The 22026-nt window shown below is 40.7% G+C and overlaps 1 protein-coding gene across 1 annotated transcript in view; it reads left to right on the top strand.

Moving 5' to 3' along the window:
- birc6 (baculoviral IAP repeat containing 6) overlaps positions 1 to 22026 on the top strand; it is a 199404-nt gene that overhangs the window by 155759 nt on the left and 21619 nt on the right. The window contains 3 exon segments of the mRNA XM_061837281.1: positions 3347 to 3508; positions 15277 to 15354; positions 21603 to 21791. Of these exon segments, the coding sequence (XP_061693265.1) occupies positions 3347 to 3508; positions 15277 to 15354; positions 21603 to 21791 (429 nt within the window).

Genomic DNA, 22026 nt, shown 5'->3' with positions numbered 1-22026 from the left:
TACATTGGTGTGAAAAATACATTTATCAAGATGGAGGTCCATCCTATTCAGCATATTAGTTGGAATCGTTTTGACACATTTAAAGGAAACTCTTGATTAAAGGGCAATTCCGGTGGTTTGGATTAACAATGTATCCAATAGGTCATGTCATATGTACTGTATCTTGAAAATGTGATATTAATCCTCTCTCATTTAATGGTGTTATGAGAAGATTTTTATTGGCAATTATGAATTTTCATAGGCGTTACGATTTTGACAAGTCACATAACCTACGTGCGCAGATGTAACGTATTAAGTGCTGCAACAAAGAAATCATCGCCGGTTTGTAGTGTCTTCACACGCAGAACCACACAATCAGACATCGTAACAATCACTGTGATTTGACCAGCATGATCGTGCTCGCGCGCCATTGCACTTGCAAATCTGCACCATTGAGCACGAAAAATCACGCACGTAAAATTTGTTACGAGTAGAAATACATAGATATTGAAAGACGTCGCTTATTTTGTATAGTCTTGACCAATGCAATTGCGCACTTGTCGCATATTCTCAGCGCACATGAAAACCTATCCACCACAGTGAACCACAGCCTGACTTTTTTTTTTTTCCCCCCCAACATGGAAGCACATGGTCTCCTGCTAGTTTACCTGACTCTGCCCCCCTCCGGCTCTAAAAGCGGTACACTACAAACAGTACCACAGTCTGGGCAACGTAGTGCAGAGTTAGACATGCTGCTTGTGTTTACTCTCAATAATAATGGTAAAAGTAAAAAAAGAAAAAAAGAAGAAGTGGAAGTGTTGCTTTAAAGAATGTCGGGGTATGTGAATAATGGAAGAAAAAGCGGTGAAACTGGATGGGATTTTCTCTTTAAGTAAAAAAGGTCTGGTCTAAAGCCAAAGTAGAAAGTACAGGGTGAGATGGTGTATAATGTTAAAATTCCACCTTGGCACAGCCTGAGCGAGGATGAAAGTACAAACAAAACAGTGCATAAATAGCTAATTCTGTATTTTGAATATAGGAGGCAACATAACATTAACGTTAAAACTGTTTTGGAGCATCATTCAGCTTTCATCATGCATTGCTAAAGATATACTGGAAGCAATAATTCAGTTTTACACCAAGAAAAACAGACTGGGACATCATTGTGGGTTAAAAAAAAAAAAATGAAACACTTGCAGGTGACCTTTCAAATTCATAGTTCATAGTTGGCTTGGTTTGGTTAGCTATGTATTTTTTTTTATTTATTGACATTTTCGTTGTAAATTTGCAAAAACCCAAAATTGTTTAAAATATTCTGATGGGAATGTAAATGTAATCTTAATCTTTGAATGAACCATGTAACTTCAATGGATGACACTGATGTGACCACAGTGCATACATCTGATGTTGCTCGCAGTGGTCAACAGGGGGCGCTCACAGGCTTAGTGTGTTTACTCATACACGTAAAAACTTCGAGGGAACGTTGGACTAGTCTGTCCATATATCTTAATGTGAACGGTCATTTTCTCCCGTGGGTACCACATTATCTTGAAGTTGAAAATTTTTCCCCTGTGCATGCTTTGAGAAGATATAGATCTACTACTATCTTTCATCAATGGATTGACAATAGATAGAGCCATAAATTACGCTAGATTATAACAATACATCATGATGAAATAAAATGATACTTGGTTTTGAAATTGAATGTCTATTGACCTCGTTAAAAATGTCTGTCTCACTCTCTGCAATGTAAAAAAATTATGATTACCGTATTAGGTAAAAACTACATCCTTGGGTATAACAACTCTTAAGTTATTTTAAGGTCTTGAGATTCCATCCCTAATCACACCTGCAACTTTATATCTGTTGGCATGGCTGGTGGACCACACCCGTAACTTTAAATCTGTGGGCAGGACTGACCACACCCGTACATTTTTCAAATGTGAGTGACTGCGGTAAATTACCATACTTTATCGCAAAATTTTGCCATAATTTTGATAGAAATAAACCGCGGAATGTTTTGTGGCATGTTCTGCGCCGTAAGAAAAAGAATCACTTTAGGACCGGAAACCGGAGTCCCCGGAGAAAACCTACGCAGGCACGGGAGAACATGCAACCTCCACAATTCTACACACTCACACACACACAAAAACTACACAAAAATCGAACCTTGGTCTTCAGAACTGTTGGGCCAATGCTTTACCAGCTGAGCTCCTGTGCTGCTGTTGTGGAGGCAGTATTAACTTCCCCCAAGCCAAAGATCATTTCATTATCACTTGGACCCCGGCCACCCTCTTGGCTAAAAAAACCTTTCCCACCATATAAGTCATAGTCAGACTTGCGTCATTCCCGTCCAAAGAACCACCCGAATATTAAACATTATTTACAGCCACAGGTTCAAATCTGTATGGACGTATTCTTCCGTCTTCCCGATCAATCAATACTGCTATTTCTTCATCAGATGAGGATAAATCCGAGAAATCAGCGCTGGCCACAATTGTTTCCCAACGTAAGCGAGCCTTTGTTGCCACATCTAATACGTCACATCTGCGCACGAAGGTATTGTGACTAGCCAAAATGGTGGCGCTCATGAAAATTCGGAATTGCCTATAAAAATCTTCTCAAAACACCATTAAATGAGACAGGATTAACATCACATTTTCAAGATACAGTACAAATGACATGACATATTGGATACATTGTTAATCCAAACCACCAGAATTCACCTTTTAAAACAAGATCTCCGTCGCGTGTGAGTTTTGTTGGGAGCCGCCATGCTTAAACGCTGACATCACCAAGCATTCGAAAAGGAATAATCGATTCCTGTGAAACTGAAAGAAACTGGCGGCAAGGTGGAGCAGCTGTAGAGCCTTGGCCTCACAGTTCTGAGGACCAGGGTTGAAATCCCAGGCCCGCCTGTGTGGAGTTTGCATGTTCTTCCTGTGCCTGCGTGGGCTTTCTCCGGGCACTCCGGTTTCCTCCCGCATCTCAAAAACATGCATTAATTGGACACTATAAATTGCCCCTGTGTGTGATTGTGAGTGTGACTGTTGTCTGTCTCCATGCGCCCTGCGATAGGCTGGCCACCAGTTCAGGGTGTACCCTGCCTCCTGCCCGTTGACAGCTGGGATAGGCTCCAGCATTCCCCACGACCCTTGTGAGGATAAAATCCTCGGATGGATGGATGGAACAGAATGAAATTCTATTTGAATTTGGCCTGCTGATTCCAGTTGTTGTGTTAATGTAGGCAATTTTCCATTGGTTTGGGCTTCTAAACATTTTAATCAAACTAAAAGACTCCATGTAAACCAGGGTATTATATACATTCTATCACTTATCATTATTCCACTTTTGATTTTATTTACAGGTTCTCATCACAGGCCCAGCAGACACACCATATGCCAATGGTTGCTTTGAATTTGATGTGTATTTTCCCCAAGATTATCCCAATTCACCTCCTTTGGTCAACCTGGAGACAACCGGTGGACACAGTGTGCGCTTTAACCCTAATCTCTACAATGATGGCAAAGTGAGTGGAAATATTTTGACACTGTTTGGTATTGTTAGAGGTGAAAATTAATGTCCCAGCAAACGATGAGCTCCAGTGTAAAACTGACAATAGACCTACAGTCTTGACTTCTATTTATAATCCCCACGAGAGATGGAAATCAGTTATGTAGTGACTATATATTTAATTGATTTATATATTACACACCTTTCGGGAAAATACCAATACAAAACATAGATATCTGAGGTGTAGCTATTATTTTTTCCCATTTGGGTTCACCATTGTCATGTTGTACACTGTAGTGTCTGTGACTTTGAATGCCTGAATGCCTTTGAATAAAATGTGGAACCTGCCCTGTTGAGGGACATTGTAGACTGCAGACGAGAGTGCTAAGTTGGCTGGCTTTTAAGGGGTAATTTGCATGTTAAGCTACTGTGTCTGTTGTATCCCTGTAGCTTGTGTATTAATGTATATTTTTTGGTGAGTTTGTTCCAGAAAACAAATGTGCACAGGCGACTGTCTGTCCCTTGCCACCTGATGAGGGATTACAGTTCCATTTTAGTTTGAAGTGATAGGGTATATTTTATTGGGTAACAATGTTTACCAAAATGTGCACCTGTGTAAGATAAGACACAAATGGCAAGCTTTGGGAATTCACTGTCTTCTATGCACTTGTCTCATGTGAATTGCTGCGTGAGGCTGCAGTAACAGATGTTGAAAAAAGATCACTTCAAAATCCCCAAATTTCGTGAAACGTCTACGGTATAAAATGTGAGGCCACAAAAATGAACTGTGTTATGGAGAGAAGGCTGCTTATTTGAGTTTTGTCTTCCTTTAGCAAAGCTAAATGAGGCATCAAAAGACGACAGTTGTGACACTTTGAGTGCATTCTTTTTGCGTATTTCAAAATTATAATACGACATTCCTTCAAACTTGGAATGCCGGGAGTGAACCTCCTGCCATCCAAAGAAATCCGAAATACAGCACACTCTTGATCCTCTGGCACTCAGCTGCCCCGTCCCTGGATAGAATCAGAATCATCTTTATTTGCCAATTATGTAAAAAACACAGAAGGAATTTGTCCCCACTAATTGGAGCTTCTCTACTATGCCAACAGTCAATTGACAGAATACTTTTGACTCGTAAAAACATAAAAGCAGTCACTGAGGGGAAAAAAAAGTTAACAGCAATGTCATTATTACAATTGTCCAAATAATGCAGTCATTGAGCAATTTAGACCAGTTGGAAATGACCGATACAACAATAGTCTGGTACAATTACCATTGTGCAAATGCCACTGGGACTTACATAAATGTAAGCAGTTTAAAGTGACTAGTAGTGCAGAATTCTGGAACAATGTCAATTGTGCTAATAGTGCAGTAACTTCTCAACCGCACGTGGTAAGTATTGGTCAACCATAGAAACATCGTGGAGAGTGGTGAGACTACCACAGTGAGTGCATAATGTGTAATTGCACCGAAAGAGTTGACAAAGATGTCAAGACAAAATTGGCAGCATGTTACAATAGAATTTTAAGTTTAAATAGCAAAAATGAAGAGATATTGGAATGTGTGCTAGTTTTAGTTTGCACAGTTCGATAGCACTTACCAGAGGGAAGGAGCTCGTAGCTCGACGATGAGAAAACTTTGCAAGATCTGAATATGGAGGAAAAAAATGAACACCACACTCTGCTTTGGGCCAGGGGTGCTCATTGTGTCGACGATCGCGAGGCAGTTTGGTTGACCACGTGACTGCGTTTTTAGAACATTTCGGCAGCACACAGAACTTTCTCGAACAACATCCTGCTGCTCGGCCACACACTCTCCTGCTTGCTTACCTTACACCGCCCCCCCTCCGCTCTTAAAGGGGCACACTCATAATTACAAATGTTACAGTACTTACGCAGCCCATCAATGTGGATTATAATGACCGCGCCTACCACCGGTGCTATAGTTAGGAACACAGTCTGGGCAACGTAGAGCAAAGACGAGCTTGACATACGGTTTGTTTTTTAATGGCAAAAGTAAAAAAAGAAATGTTACTTTTACTGTTACTTTAAGATGCCATGAATGTCGGAGTATGTGAATAATAAAAGAAAAGTGGTGAAACTGAACAAGATTTTCTTTTTTTTCGGGTGAGAAACGTCTGGTGTGAGGTCAAAATAGAAAGTGCAGGATGCAATGGTGTGTAATGTTAAAATTCCACCTTGGCACACAGCCTGATCAGGGTGGAAAGCACAGACAATGTAGTACACAAAAAGCTAATTCTGTATTTTAAATATAGGACGCAACATAACATTAACCTTAAAACTGTTTTGGAGCATCATTCAGCTTTCAAGATGCCTTTGTAAAGATATTCTGCAAGCAATAATTCAGTTTTACACCAAAAAAAAAAAGTCACATATCATTGTGGATTTAAAAATAAATAAATAAATGAAACAAAGTTGGAAGAGATCTTTCAAATTTATAGTTCATAGTTGGCCTGGTTTGGTGAGTGATGTTTTTTATTGAGTTTTTTTTTCTTCGTAAGTTTGCAAAAATAAATTTGTTCTTAAAAATGTTCTGGTGGGAATGCAAATGCTGCAATCTGAATCTTTTAATGAGCCATCTAACTTCAATGGATGACAATGATCTGACCACAGTGTAGATCACGCACGCACTCCGTCCCCTGGTCGGTTGATTGTGAGAGGCTGGCTACTTGAAAAGTAGATCTTGGGGTAAAAAAGTCCATGCACCCCTGCTTTAGGCATACAGGTCTGCCCTGGCAGCTGGAAACATAGTGCAGTAGCCTAAAGCTTGAATCGCCCTTATTACTCAGCCTTTGTATTTGTTTTAAACTGAAGTATCCCTAATCAGTGTTTTCCTGACTGTTCTCTGCTCTGATTTTTAAAGCTTTAAAAACTGTGGCTTATATGTTTATATGTGGCAGCCTCCGGCACGTTGAATGTTGTACCAGGGCAGCATTGATTCAATAGCTGATTCTGATTCTAATGTTGGGTCATACATCCGGACAGTTTTCATGATCTTATGACTCTTGTAATCATATTATTTTGTTATTGTCTTGTGTTATTCTAGAGATTAATTATATATAATATTTTTAAATATCATGAAAAGAATTTCAAAGCTTGACTACAGAAAACTAAAATAGAGGAGGCAGCACCTGCACTGAAAACTTCAACTTCACTTCACCTACATAAATGGTACAGATGCTGTAAATTGCGTGTCACTTCTTTTTAACCCCAGAAGCGACATTATCATCTTTTTTCAATGGTAAAAACTAATTTCTTTACTTATATAATAGTGTCCTGAGCAGCTAGGACAAAGACACATCACTTCCCTATGTCACAATATATTCCTTTTCTGGTTTTATGGTTGAGGCTGCTGACTGATGACAAAAGTAACCTGCTTGATTTTTTTTTTTTTTTTTTTTTTTCTTTTTAATCAACAAGCAAATCAAAATACACCAGGTTTGGATATGGAAAAAAGGAGAAAATTTTCTCTAGAGGTTGGGCAGACAAAGGGATGGAGATGGGAAGGATGTGCAGCAAGTAAAGGTGATTAAGGATAGCGATGGAAATACGTTGACTGATGCCAATAGTGTGCTAAGTAGATGGAAAGGGTACTTTGAGAAGTTAATGAATGAAGAAAATGCGAGAGAAGGAAGACAAGAAGAGGCAAGCGTGAATGACCAGGAAGTGGCAATGATTAGTAAGGGGGAAGATAGAAAGAGACTGATCAGAATGAAAAATGGAAAGACAGTTGGTCCTGATGACATACCAGAGGAGGTATGGAAGTAATTTTGGAGAGGTGGCTGTGGAGTTTTTGACAAAATTATTCAATTGAATACGAGCGCGAGAGAAGATGCCAGAAGAATGGAGGAAAAGTGTACTAGTACCCAGTTTTAAGAAGAAAGGCGATGTTCAGAACTGTGGAAACTACAGAGGAATAAAGATGATGAGCCACACAATGAATTTATTAGAAAGAGTAGTGGAGGCTAGACTCGGGTCAGAAGTAAGTATATGTAAGCAACAGTATGGTTTCATGGCTAGAAAGAGTACCACAGATGCATTATTTGCCTTGAGGATGCTTGTGGAAAAGTACAGAGAAGGTCAGAAGGAGCTACAGTACATTGTGTCTTTGTAGACCTAGAGAAAGCCTATAACAGAGTACCGAGAGAGGAACTGTGTCACTGCATGCGCAAGTCTGGTGTGGCGGAGAAATATGTTAAAATAATACAGTGTGTGTGTGTGCGTGCGTGCGTGCGTGCCAAGTGGAATGGAGCTTTGGTGGTTTCTGAAGCAAAAACTCGGGAATGGCAGGAGTTCGCTGAGGTCATGGAGAAACGACTGTTTCAAGGAAGGAGACAGACTCGGACAAGGGTGTGCAATTGTTGTTTGCTGTGAGGGAGTCAGTTTAGGGTTCAGTCCCTTTGAGTTTGTTTTTGGTCATAATATACTGTACACGAGCCACTAAAGCATCTAAAAGAGCAATAGCTCACTCGCAATACTAAGATCAATCTTTTGGACTATGTTTCTATTTTTCGGAACAAGCTTTTGAAATTTTGTGAGTTGGCCAGACAAAACTTAAAAACTTCTCAATCCAAAATAAAACAATTATGACAAAAAGTCAAAACAATGTTTTATTCCTGGTGAAAAAGTGTTAGTCTTGGTTCTTTGCAAACAAGTCAGTTTCATTGACACACTCTCCCCAATTACTGATTGTACTGTAGATGATGATGTACATTGTCAGGTTCACCAATCAGACATTCATTAAACAGGACAAAAAGGAAGCAAAGACACCAGTTCAAGTCTCACGAGGAGAGAGGAGAGGAACTGTTCACAACTGCACTCTCTGATTATCCTCTCCTCAGCACCTCTATTTATTTAGTTTGAAGAGCCCCCTTATTTACATGGATGTGACAAAAAGGAGACGACAAGCAAAACAGTTTGAAACAAGGTGTACATGTTTGTTCATGTGCGTGTGCATGTGTGGAAGATTGCTGAATACATGTTTGGTCATCATTTCTTTAATAAGGAGCAGTTCTAACAGTTCTGATGATGAGATGTTTTTGTTCTTGCTATTTCCTGCTAGGAGGCTGTCACGTTATCTAGAGCAGAGCAAAGCATTTCATTATTGGAAGCATATGTATAATCACAATTATTTCTACATTTCCCCCCTATTTATCCTACATTTGCTCCCATGTTTTCTAGAGCAGAGCAAAGCATTCTTCATTGCAGGCAGAGACAGTAACTGAATTGGAGCAGAGCAAAGCATTTCTTCATTGCAGTCAGAAGCAGTTACTTGATACTATTTACAATTATTTCTACATTATCCTCCTGTTTATCCTACATTTGCTCAAATCCTTAAATCATCTAATAGATCACCCTTTCGGCTTACACTCAGAGGAAAATATAGCACTAATTACTTGTAATCTTCTGGATCAGACAACAGGTCTGGAAGAGAAGTCATAACATCATCGTGGTCAACAATATCACTGACTCTGATGTGCCAATAGTGGATATATTTCTGCCAATTTTGAATTTGTCGGGGCAATAGCAGTGGTTATAAGTTGGTTAAGTGATGCCTTTATGCAGGGAATACAACAACATCCATACAATGCAAGAATAGCTGCAAACAGATAGGACAGAGAACACCAATTTTTTAGATTTGCCAAACTTTTTGGTTCCCACCACTCAGGCCTGGCTGATGTGTTTACACCAGAGTGCTCCTTCATCTTGTGGTTCAGGGTGCGGAGGCCTTGAATGGCCCTTGTGCGTGACCCATCAGGTGCTGTGATATTTGGAATAAACAACACTGGTCACCGAACATTGAGCAGTCGCCACCCTTCACGGCCAGGAGCATGTCGACTGCTATGCGGTTCTGGAACGTCACTACCTTGTTAGCTGCATTCTACATTAATAACAACCAGTTTTATTTCGGATTTGTAAAAAAGATAATCATAATAATGAAAAAATGTTCCTCAGGTTTTTCGGTTAAAATACTCCCTCCATAGTATACGTACTCTTTAGTATGGCATTCGGGTCTAAGGTAGCATTAAATTGGCAAATGGTGAGAAGAAAGTGGGGGTTTCATTTTGCATAAGCCCAAAGGTGGAATCCCCAGCAATGAGAGTCCAAGGAATTGAATAAGTGCTGAACTGATTCACTGGGAGGCACACATGCAGTCCTCCTCTCATGCCTCGGTGACTCGCGCATAGTTGTTTACCAATGTTATTTGAAATTAGGTTGTGCCTCGTTATCTTATGTGTGGTAGCCATAGTTGACTGAGTATAATTATTGGTTCTGTTGAACTGGTGTCTTTGACAGACATTCATTAAAAAGGACAAAAAAGGAAGTAAAGACACCAGTTCAAGTCTCGCGAGGAGAGAGGAGAGGAACTGTCTCGTACAATTCACTGCACTCTCTGATTATCCTCTCCTCAGCACTTCTATTTAGTTTTAAGACGCCCCTTATTTACATGGATGTTACAAAAAGGAGACGGCAAGCAAAACAGTTTGAAACAAGGTGTACATGTTTGTACATGTGCGTGTGCATGTGTGGATGATTGCTGAATACATGTGTGGTCATCAGTTCTTTAACAGACAGCAGTTCTAACAGTTCTGATGATTAGATGTTTTTGTTCTTGCTATCTCCTGCTAGGAGGCTGCCACGTTATCTAGAGCAAAACAGAGCATTTCATTATTGGAAGCAGATATATGATAATTATGATCACAATTATTCCTACATCCATGTTAATGACAATGTTGATGATTTTGCGAGGAATATGAAGTTTGATGATTTGAATGATGTTTCACCAAAGTTGTGCTATTCTGTGTTTGCTCACCTAGATGAGAAATTGACACATTTGTGTGCTGGACAGAAAACTGAAATGTCGCGTTTGATTTTTGAGTTTTCTCACTTATTCCCTGATGTGGCTGGTCGCATTGACATGGTTAGTCATCATATACAGTAGTAGTTGTCGGTGATGCTGTGCCTGTGAAACAACATCCATATTGAATGAATCCTGCGAAAAGTGAAATTCTCCTGAAAAAGATGAAGTACATGCTGGATAATGACATTATTAAACCCGGTGAGAGTCCGTGGAGTTCACCTTGTGTTCTTGTGCTGAAGAGTGGTGGTGGTTGGTGCTACTGCTCTGACCTGAAAATTGTCAATCCACTTTCACGAACTGACTCCTCCCCTATAGCAAGAGTGGATGATTGCATTGATCACATCAGTCAAGCTAAGTACATGCGTAACTGACCATTTGAAGGGCTTCTGGCAGGTGCTGCTCACAGCCGTGCTAAGAAAATTGCGGCATTCTCTGCCCCCGATTGTCTATATCAATACAAAGTTATGCCATTCGGCTTAAAGAAAGGCTCGTCAACAGCATGACAGGTTAGGTGTCAAAGCCTACGTGGGCGACGTCATCGTTTACATGATGGAATGGGACAATTGTCTGAAGAGAATTTGGGAATTCTTCAAGAGACATTCAGCATGGAAATTGACTGCAAGTCTTGCGAAGTTCACGTTTGGAAAGGCACAAGTTGTATTTTTAGGGCATTTTGTCGGGCACAGCCTGGTACAACCAGTTTATGCTAAAGTTGAGGCTATTGTACATTTCCAAATTCCTCAGTGTCAGAGAGATCTCATAAGATTCCTGGGCATGGCAGGTTGTTACAGGAAAATTTGTGTTGCGCTTCTACTTACTAACCTTTTTTGGGAAATGGTTAGATTTCAGTGAGATAGCAGTTGTCATGTTGTATTTGGAAAAAGTCAGAGCCATACTCATGAATTCTCTCGTGCTGCAAGCACCAAACTTTGAGGAAGCATTTAAATTGTAAATTGATGCAACTGATGTAGGTACAGGTGGTGTCCTGAGGCAAGAAGAAGACTCAGGTCGTGATCATCCAGTGTGTTACTTTTACAAATATTAGTAAGCACCAAAGAAATTATTCCACCATTTAACAAGAAACTCTGGATCTTTTGTTAGCTTTGCAGCATTTGGAAGTGTACTTATGTATTACCAAATTTCCCATTAGTTATTACTGATCACAATCCCTTGACTTTTCTCCCCAAAATGAAGAACAAAAATCTGAGATTTATGAGGTGGAGTTTGACTTTGCAAGGGTTCAATCTTGTGATCAAGCACATTAAAGGTAAAGACAGTGTTTGTGCTGATGCATCTGTACAGTATTCTATTTTTCTCTTATTTTTTTTTTTGTTTCAACATTTGAAGTGTTCCTTATTGAGTTACATTACATCAGAAAGTTTATTTGTAACTTTGTTTTCCTTAAGGGTGGCGGGCTGTTATGAGTATCTGTATTTAGTTAGATAAAGTTTCTTTCGGCTTGTCCCGTTCGGGGTCGCCACTATTCTTTATTTTTCTTTATTACATCATCAGACACGGATCTTTGTTCTGAAAGATGGGACTCTTTTACGTTGTCGGACATGGATCTTTGTGGTATGGAACGAGAGGCGCCTATATAAGGACGGGATGACTTTTGGTCAGAGCTTCTTATATAAGGACGGGATGACTTTTGGTCGGAGCTTCTTACAACCACCCGCCGCTTCATACAAGTAACAACTCGCTTTCAGCCATTGTATTGTATTTTGTGTGAATGAATTCTTAAACGCAATACAACTTCTTAGTTATATTTTGCTGGTTGAACCAAGGGGATTTCATGATTCTAAATTTACACAACAATATGGTTTTGTTGACGTTGGTTATCAAGATCCTTCTCCAAGTAGAGGAGTTCTGGTATCGTGGAGTCTTGTTCACGAGTGAGGGAAGAATGGAGCAAGAGATTGAGAAGCAGATCGATTGAGTGTCTACAGTGATGCACAATTTATCGGCCCATTGTGCTGTGAAGAAGAAGCTAAGTCAAAAGGCGAAGCTCTCAATTTACTGGTCAATCTATGTTCTTACACTCAACTATGGCCACGAGCTGTGGGTCATGACTGAAAGAACAAGATCCCGAATACAAGCGGTTGAAATGAGTTTTCGCAGCAGAGTTTCCAGCTCTCCCTTAGCGAGAGGGTGAGAAACTTGGTTATCCATGAGAGGCTCAGAGTCGAGTTCCTGTTCCTCCGCATTGAAAGGAGACAGATGAGGTGGCTGGGGTATCTGATTCGAATCCCTCCTGGAAGCCTCCCTGGTGAGGTGTTCTTGGCACATCCCACTGGAAGGAGACTCCAAGGATGACCCAGGACACCTTAGAATAGACTACGTCTTTTGGTTACCCGAGGAAAGCCTTGGGATCCCCCCAGAAGAGCTGGATGAAGTGGCTGGGGAAAGGGAAGTCCGGGCGTCCCTGTTAAAGCTACTGCCCCCATGACCCGACCTCGGAAAAGTGGTAGAAGAATGAATGTATATCCATAATAGGCCCAGACAGCCACAATAAGAGCTACCAGGGGCCAGGCCTGGATAGCGAGCACCTGGTGGCCGGACTTGCACCCTTGGGGCCCAGCCGGGCACAGCCCGAATGGGTAACATGGGTCCCATTTCCTATGGGCTCACCACCTATGAGAGGGGCCATAGGGGATGAGATGGGCGGTGGCCAAAGGCGGGGAGCTTGGCCATCCAACAGAAATATACTACATTTGATTAACTTTTGGACAATTTCACCTCGAAAATCACAAATGCCATGAACGTTGTTTGCTTCTGGTAATACTAAGACCATCCATCCTGAGGTGACCTAGAACCCAGTGGAGGAGCACAATGATGGTCAAGACCTTGATATTAAAGTGTAGGAAAGCAGAATGCAAGTGGTGGGGAAAAAAAAATAAACTCCAAATGTTCTATGACCTTTCCAGTGTCTTTGTAATTTTAACCTAGAGTTACTAAGGGCGAGACAGAAAGACTTCTCTGAAATCATCAGCAAGAACCTCAACAATACTCACACTCTGTTTGCAGGTTGGAAATGTGGGTAGGACAAAATGGAATGGTCCTACCTGGATGAAAAGAGCTACTTTGTAACCATTGGAAGTGCTCATTCTCAACAAAAAGGGTCAAGGGTCAGTTCTTGTACCCCTCCTGTTCATGTAATATATGCTACCCTTGGGTTAAACTCTTCAAAACTTTCATTCTGACTATCATAGCTATTCAGATGACACAGTTATATTTGGCAGTGTCTCCAGAAGACTGCAGTTCTTTTGAGGTATTGTGCCACTGTCTAAACCAGATAAATAACTGGATGAGCCAAAAATGTCTTCAACTAGACCACAACAAATTTGAGACAATTGTTGTGGCAATAAAGAAAAGAGAATTGTGTTATTAAACACCTGGACTTTCTATCTTTAAAAAACAAAGACAAAGTCTGAAACCTTGGTGTTCTGATTGATTACAACCTGACTTTCAACAGTCATGTCAAATCAATCGCAAAAACTGGCTTTTACCATCTGAAGAACTACAGCCAAGGCTTCTATGTTTCAAGCAGACCAGGAAAAGCTCATCCATGCGTTTATCTCAAATAGACTTGACTACTGTAATAATCTTCTGACTGGACTCCCGAAAAAGAGCATTAAACAGCTGTAGCTCATTCAGAGTGCTGCAGTTCGGGTTCTGACCAGAACAAAGCAGTCAGAGCATATCACTCCTATCCTTGAGCTCCGACAATGGTTTCCAATCAGTTTTACAACAGATTTTCAAGTTCTGCTTCTGGTCTATAAATCTTTAAATTATTTAGGTCCTGAATACATGAAAGAGATGCTTACGGAATACAAAGCCAGTAGAGCTCTGAGATCGACTGACTCAGGTGAAGTCGTAAAGTGCAGAGTCCACAGCAAACATGGTGAAGCAGTGTGGTGCACACAAATGGAATAATTTGCCAACAGAGGTGAGGTCACCCCCAAATGTGATTGTTTTTAAATCCTGGTTGAAAACTTGTTGCCATGCATTTGAGTATTTCCAGTTTTATAATCATATTTCTTGCACTGTATGCGGTTTTAATTCTACTATATTTCTTTCATCAAATATATTTTGTCATTTTTATTATTGTTATCCCATTTTAAATGCTTATCGCTTTGTTTTCAAGCACTTAATCATGTAAAGCAGGTTGAGTTACCTCATGTATGAAATGCGCTATACAAAGTTGTTTTGCTTTTCTATCTATGTATCTATCTATCTATCTATCTATCTATCAATGGTGCACCTTGGACAAACCAGGGAGCAATTTCGCACGCTGATTGAGGGACAGTTGATGAAATGGAATAAAAACAATGTGGATGCTTTATCAGAAGTTTATTGCAGAGTTGAAAAAAAATCTCTCTGACTGCTTTTCTGTTCACCAATATTGGTCCTTACATTGGTTGCTTTTTTTAGGTGCAAGAATCGGATCATTTTGAAAATTATCTCTCAGATTACATTTTTACTTACATATCCGTGCAAGTAGGTCATGTGACTCGCGAAAATGGCAGCGCCCCTGAAAATTCTTCGTCAATTTAAAAAAAAAAAAAAAAATCTTCTCAAAACACAATATAATGAGAGAGGATTTAACATTACATTGTCAAAATAGAGTACATATTACATAACCTATTGGATAGATTGTTTATGCAAACCAGCAAACCCCCTTTAAGGTTGTATTCCTTGTCATGTTTTGATCTGTTCTTGTGTTCAGTGGATTATTCATTCTATTAGCTACATAATTTACTTGTATGACCATGTCCTAAACAAAGTGATCCTATGGAAAAACTCATTGTATTCTGTTTTGACAAAAAATAGTTTCATATTATATGATGGTTTTATCGTATTAATTACCAAAATTATATCCTATGTTCTTGTTTTAATCAGGTATGTTTAAGTATCCTCAACACATGGCATGGGAGACCAGAAGAGAAGTGGAACCCACAGACCTCAAGTTTTTTACAGGTGAGTTGAGCATCTATCATAACAGTCACCTGTCAAAATAGAGAAGTGCTATTCCCATCTGTTTTACTAATCTGATCTATTTCTTGTCAGACTCTTTACTGTCCAGAGAACCAGCAATTAAATCAGGGTTGGGCAAACTTTTGTGCTTAAGGGTCACATTTATTTTTTTAAAAGAGCTTCTGTCGAGCTATAAGGTGTCTTTAGAATGTGTTATTTTAATGAGAATCCATCCATCCGTCCGTTATTTATTACGGACCAACTAATATTTTGTTTTTTTGGGCAAGTTACGATAGTTGACAGAACAAAATTCTGCTAACCAATTAATAGGATGATTCATTAAAAGTATATCATCGATAAAATAACTTTTTCTTTGGGCCCATAACTATTCTGTGTTTTGGTCGTGAAATGTCTTCTGAATTCATACATCACAATGAAGATAAAAATATACATTGACAACTCATCCGGAGTCTTTGGAAATTGATGTTTCATTTTAATTTTTTCCCTTTTATAGTAGTCCAGGGGTCAGCAACCCAAAATGTTAAAAGAGCCATCTTATTCTTTTCCTTTCGGCTTGGCCCATTAGGGGTCACCACAGCGTGTCATCTTTTTCCAACTAAGCCTATCTGGTGCATCTTCTTCTTTAACACCCACAGTCCTCATATCCTCCCTCACAACATCCATCAACCTTTTTTTTTTGGTCTTCCTCTCGCTCTTTTGCCTGGAAGATTCATCCTCAGTACCCTTCTACCAATATCCTCACTCTCTCGTCTCTGAACATGTCCAAACCATCTAAGTCTGCTCTCTCTAACCTTGTCTCCAAAACATCCAACTTTGGCTGTCCCTCTCATGGGCTCATTTCTAATCCTATCCAACCTGGTCACTCCAACCGAGAACCTCAGCATCTTCATTTATATCATGGCCGGCCTCACCACTTTTTAATATACTTTGCCCGTATCCTAGCGGAGACTCTTCTGTCACATAGAACACCAGACGCCTTTCGCCAACTGTTCCACCCCGCTTGGACCCGTTTCTTCACTTCTTTACCACACTCTCCATTGCTCTGTATTGTTGACCCCAAGTATTTGAAGTCATCCACCCTCGCTATCTCTTTTCCCTGTAGCTTCACTCCTCCTCCTCCGCACCTCACTTTCATGCACATATATTCTGTTTTACTTAGGCTAATCTTCATTCCTCTCCTTTCCAGTGCGTGGCTCCATCTTTCTCACTGTTCCTCCTCCTGTTCCCTGCTTTCATTGCAGATCACAATATCATCTGCAAACATCACGGTCCAAGGGGAATCCTGTCTAACCTCATCTGTCAGCCTATCAATTACTACAGCAAACAGGAAGGGGCTCAGCGTGGATCCCTGATGCAGTCCCAACTCCACCTTAAATTCTTATGACACACCAACAGCACACCTCATTGCTGTTATGCTGCCATTATACATGTCCTGTACTATTCTAACATATTTCTCCGCCACACCAGCTTTGCACATGTTGTACCACAGTTCCTCTCTTGGTACTCTGTCATAGGCTTTCTGTAGATCCACAAAGACAAAATGTAGCTCCTTCTGACCTTCTCTGTACTTTTCCACTATTATCCTCAAGGCAAATAATGCATCTGTGGTACTCTCTAGGCATGAAACCATACTGTTGCTCGCAGATATTTCTGTCGTGATTCTAGCCTCCACTACTCTTTCCATAACTTCATTGTCTGGCTCATCATCTTTATTCTTCTATAGTTTCCACAACTCCTTTGTTCTTAAGAATGGTGACTAGCACACTTTCGCTCTATTCTTCTGGCATCTTCTCTCCTGCTGGTATTCTATTGAATAAGTTGGTCAAAAACTCTAGCCAGCGCTCCAAATGGGTTCCATACCTCCACTGGTATGTCATCAGGACCAACTGTCTTTCCATTTTTCATTCTGTTCAGTGCCTTTCTAACTTCTGCCTTACTAATCATTGCTACTTCCTGGTCATCTAGAGCCTTTCTCACCTCTTTTTGAAAGGCAACAAGACATTCTTCTTTTCTCAACTTCCACTATCTGGTTCTCTGCTCTACCTCTGTCTTCTTCATCTTCCTACCCGGGACCAGAGTCATCCTACACACCACCATCCTACACTCTCTCCCCCCACAACTTTGCAATCAGTCACCTCCTTCAGATTACATTGTCTGCACAAAATATAATCCACCTGCGTGCTCCTACCTCCGCTCTTGTAGGTCACTCTATGTTCCTGTCTCTTCTGGAAATAAGTGTTCACCACCGCCAATTCCATCCTTTTTGCGAAGTCTACCACCATCTGACCCTCAAAGTTCTTTTGCTGAATACTGTACTTACCCATCACTTCTTCATCACCCCTGATTCCTTCGCCAAAATGTCCATTGAAATCTGCACCAATCACAACTCTCTCTCTCTCTCTCTCTCTCTCTCTCTCTCTCTCTCTCTCTCTCTCTCTCTCTCTCTCTCTCTCTCAACTCAAGGTCACATCCTACTTGTGGGGCATAGGCGCTTATCACATTATACACAATACCCTCAATTTCAAATTTCAGCCTCATCACTCGATCTGATACGCTTTTCAGCCCCGACATTCTTAGCCAGCTCTTCCTCTAAAATAATCCCTACTCCATTTCTCTTGCCATCAACTCCATGGTAAGATCATTTAAAGCCTCCTCCGAAGCTTCGAGCCTTACTCCCTTTCCACTTGTTCTCTTGGATGCACAATACATCAACCTTTCTCCTTTTTCCTGTCATAGTCCCAACATCCAAAGTCCCTACACACAGTTGTAGGGACTGTGCATGACTCTTCTTCCTCTCTTTTTGTCTTTGACTTGCATTACCTGGATTTCTACTAACGCCTTGCAGATTAACAGTGGGGCAGGCGTAGTTAGCCCGGGTCACGAATTATCCGTTATGTAAGTCATTTGATGAAGGCTCATGTATGTTTGGCACAGTTTTACGCCGGATGCCTTTTCTGCCGCAACCCTCTTCTGCCGCAACCCTCCGCATTTATCCTGGCTTGGGACCGGCCTACAGGATGCACAGGAATTGTGCACCCCTTTGGGCTGCAGATAGACAAAAACAAGCAAACAAATAAACAAAGTCAGCACATAGGATACAGAAATTAAACACTACCTCGTCCATCTTAAAGTTAAAGTCAGATAAAAGCAATCAAATATACAAAGTCAACACATAAGATGCACAGTTTACATACTAGTTTATATACTACCTAATCTATGTTAAAGTTTCAGTCAGATAAAAGCTTTCAAACAAACAGTCAGCACATAAATTACACATCACATACTACCTGTGTAAAATTATAATGGATATGACGATTCAAAGGCTATGTGGATGTGAGGGATTAGGTAAGGTTGTTAGCATGCTAAGCTAATTAGCAGCCTCAACGTGAACGATACAGCTCGTATTTGGGTACTAATATAAGACTGGTTAAAGTTCCTAGAAGTCCTCACATCCCTCGTTGTACCCGTTGTTTAGGTCGTACACAAGTTCGATGTTTCCTCAACAGCACGGTTTGATCGCAAACGCTACTCGTTGTTAGCCAGCTAAGCTAAGGTTGTCTGGGCCTATACGCAAGTTTAAATTGGTATAAGTAAGTAAGTACAAAGTACTCACGGTCCTCGTTGTATACGAAACGTTGGTTTTGCAGGTCGTCTAAGTACTCACGCTTGATGTTTACCTCCTCAGCAAATATTTGATTACATACGTTACTTAATGTTCCCAAGCATGCCTCAGCTAGGTTAGGCCGCGCAGCTTCAACGTGAACGAATACGGCTCCAATTTGGGTACTAAGATTATACAGATGATGATTTTAGTCCACTGAAGTCGTCACCAGGGGCGTCCCACGTCGAGTACTCACAAATATTCGGTCCAAATTCAGCAGAATTTATTATTGAACGGTCGTGCAGGTCGGAGATTCTTTGATTTGTTGTCACCAGGTCGGGGACTGGAAGCCCTTTGTTGTCTGATCCACGTATTACTCAAATGTGTCTGTCCCATGCCGCTGACATTTTTTCAATAACTTTATTGGCGTTAATATTATTGGTTGTGTGTCATATTTGCAGTCATATATCAAAAGACATCTGACAAGGCTAACAATTAGCTAGCTTTTCAATTCAAAATACTGTGCATGATAGCAACACAAAGTTTTTTTTTTCCCAAATCATGACATTAAAGCCTATCCTCATAAAATGCTTCTTAGCCGATACCAATTAGATCGGTATAACGTCCACCAACAACATAAACAAACTGAACTTAACTTTGGCTTAACTAACATTAAACTTTAGGATAAGACTACAGTCAAACTGGATTTAACGGATCCTAATTTAGCAGAGATCAGAAGTAACAGATATATATATATATATATATATATATATATATATATATATATATATATATGCAGAGACCGGGACAATGATATTATTCAGCTGATAAACATGCCCATGCCTACAAAGTGGCCCACTCCACTTAAAGTCAACACATCAATGTGTGGCAGCCATGCTGAATGTGAGGACATTTTCCGGCAGCGCATTGATGTGGCAGCCATCATAACAGGAGTTATTTAGGGTTGCATAGAGCTCTGGATTTGTCTATGCCAAGGGATTTGTTTTCAAGAAGAAGCAGGAAGTGATGTAAAGAACAGCGGCGCCCCCAAGTGGACTCGTTTGTTTCCATTAGTTTTACCTTTGGGAAGGTAGCTCGTTGTTCCTTCGTGTTAGCCAAAATGCCGGCTCATTGCATTGCTGGATATTGTTTGAACACTCGGGAGAATACTGCGCACTGCGGTGTCTATGAACAACCCCTAAAGCAGCACCGCTCGGCTGCGACATAACCCAAACCGGCCGGCTGCGATGAGCCGCGATGGCTCATCTCCGCCACAGAAGTGGATCGGACGGGGATGCGATTTGGCCGTGATCTCATATCATCTGAATATGGTTCGAAACAATGTGTAATATTTCCCCAAGGGCTTGGAAACAATCGTGTAATATTCCCCCGGTAACTTCACTCGGTCGTGAGGTGTTCTCCTTTTCGAAAAGAGCTTCCGTGTCAGTAGGGGCGTGTTCGTCTCCCATAGTTAGGGTGCATTGCGTGTTTTCATTGACGAATGTCCGGGTGACGTCACGGACGGAGGATGCAGCCTATATGGCAACCACTTGGATATCGTAGAATGACACTTCTGCAACTTTGCGCGTGGATGACGCGCTCTCCGCTCACATTTATTTTTTCGTATAGACATTGGAGTGAATAATGTTCTGTATTTTTCATGACAATATCTATCTTCAAATGTTTATAGGGATGACACTTGCGCTTTAAGGCAGTTTTAGTAATTGATTTGATAGAACTATTTAAGATCAGGTCAGAATTTCTCTACTGAGTCTTTGCTTTTTCAAGATAAAGAGTCCAGTTGTTTACTAACACCAATTGTCTTCTTTATTGCCAAAAACAACTCAGTTTTGTTGTGGTTTATCCATCTATCCATTTTCTGAGCCACGTATTCTCACAAGGGTCACAGGAGTGCTGGAGCCTATCCCAGCTATCAAAGGGCAGGAGGCGGCGTACACCCTAAGTGGTTGCCAGCCACTCGCAGGGCAAATAGAGCCAAACAGCTGTGCTCACAATCACACCTTGGGCCAATTTAGAGTGTCCAATTAATGGTGCATGTTTTTGGGATGTGGGAGGAAACTGGAGTGCCGAGAGAAAACCAAGCAGGCACGGAGAGAACATGCAAATTCCACACGGAGAGGGCTGTGATTGAACCTGGGTCCTCAGAACTGTGAGGCAAATGCTTTCCAGCTGCGCCACCATGCCACCTGTTGTGGTTTAGTTGAAGAAAATTTTCCTCATCCAGTTATTTATCTGCTTTAAACAGTGGTAGAATACCTCAATTGAACTGTAGTCATCTGGAGACACTGCTAAATATAACTGTCGTCTGGGTCGCCATGATAGTCAAAATTAAAGTTTTGAAGAATTTGTCCCAAGGGTAGCATATACAGGAAATACTGAGCAAAATTATGACTGATTTATTTTTTTAATTAGCAAAAAATTCCACCATTATGATTTATTTTTACTGTCAGTTTGGGGTGCTATGTGTACATTGAGGAAAAAGATTGAATTATTTTTACAATTGGCTGCAATAGAACAGGAGTACAAATTTTAAGGGGTACTCTATGTACCCATGGTATATTGGTCATATTTTTCACTGTACCTTTGTTTTTGTCATTTGTCACTGTAGGTGCTCGTCTCAGTACAGTCCCTCATCCTGGTGGCTGAGCCGTACTTCAATGAGCCAGGATACGAGCGCTCCCGTGGTACTCCTAGTGGCACCCAGAGCTCACGGGAATACGACGGCAACATACGTCAGGCTACTGCCAAATGGGCTATGCTAGAGCAGATGCGCAACCCCTCACCATGCTTCAAAGAAGTAGGATCACAAAGACTCAACACTACACTCAACATTTTAGATTGTTTTTTTTCCCTAGAATTCTTAACAGTGATGAGCTTTTTTTTTTTTTTTGGGCAAATAATCATTAACTTGGAATTTTATGTCTGCAACAGCGTCATGTTTACCATTGTTACATCACTTTTTCTTTTAACAATATTCAATAAACGTTTGTGAACTGTGGACATTAATTGTTGAACCTTTGTAGGCGGAATTC

This window comes from Syngnathoides biaculeatus, chromosome 12, assembly GCF_019802595.1.
Source record: "Syngnathoides biaculeatus isolate LvHL_M chromosome 12, ASM1980259v1, whole genome shotgun sequence".
Taxonomy (NCBI): Eukaryota; Metazoa; Chordata; class Actinopteri; order Syngnathiformes; family Syngnathidae; genus Syngnathoides; species Syngnathoides biaculeatus.
Note: the sequence above shows the minus strand (reverse complement) of the source record. Positions and strands in the feature narration are given on the sequence as shown.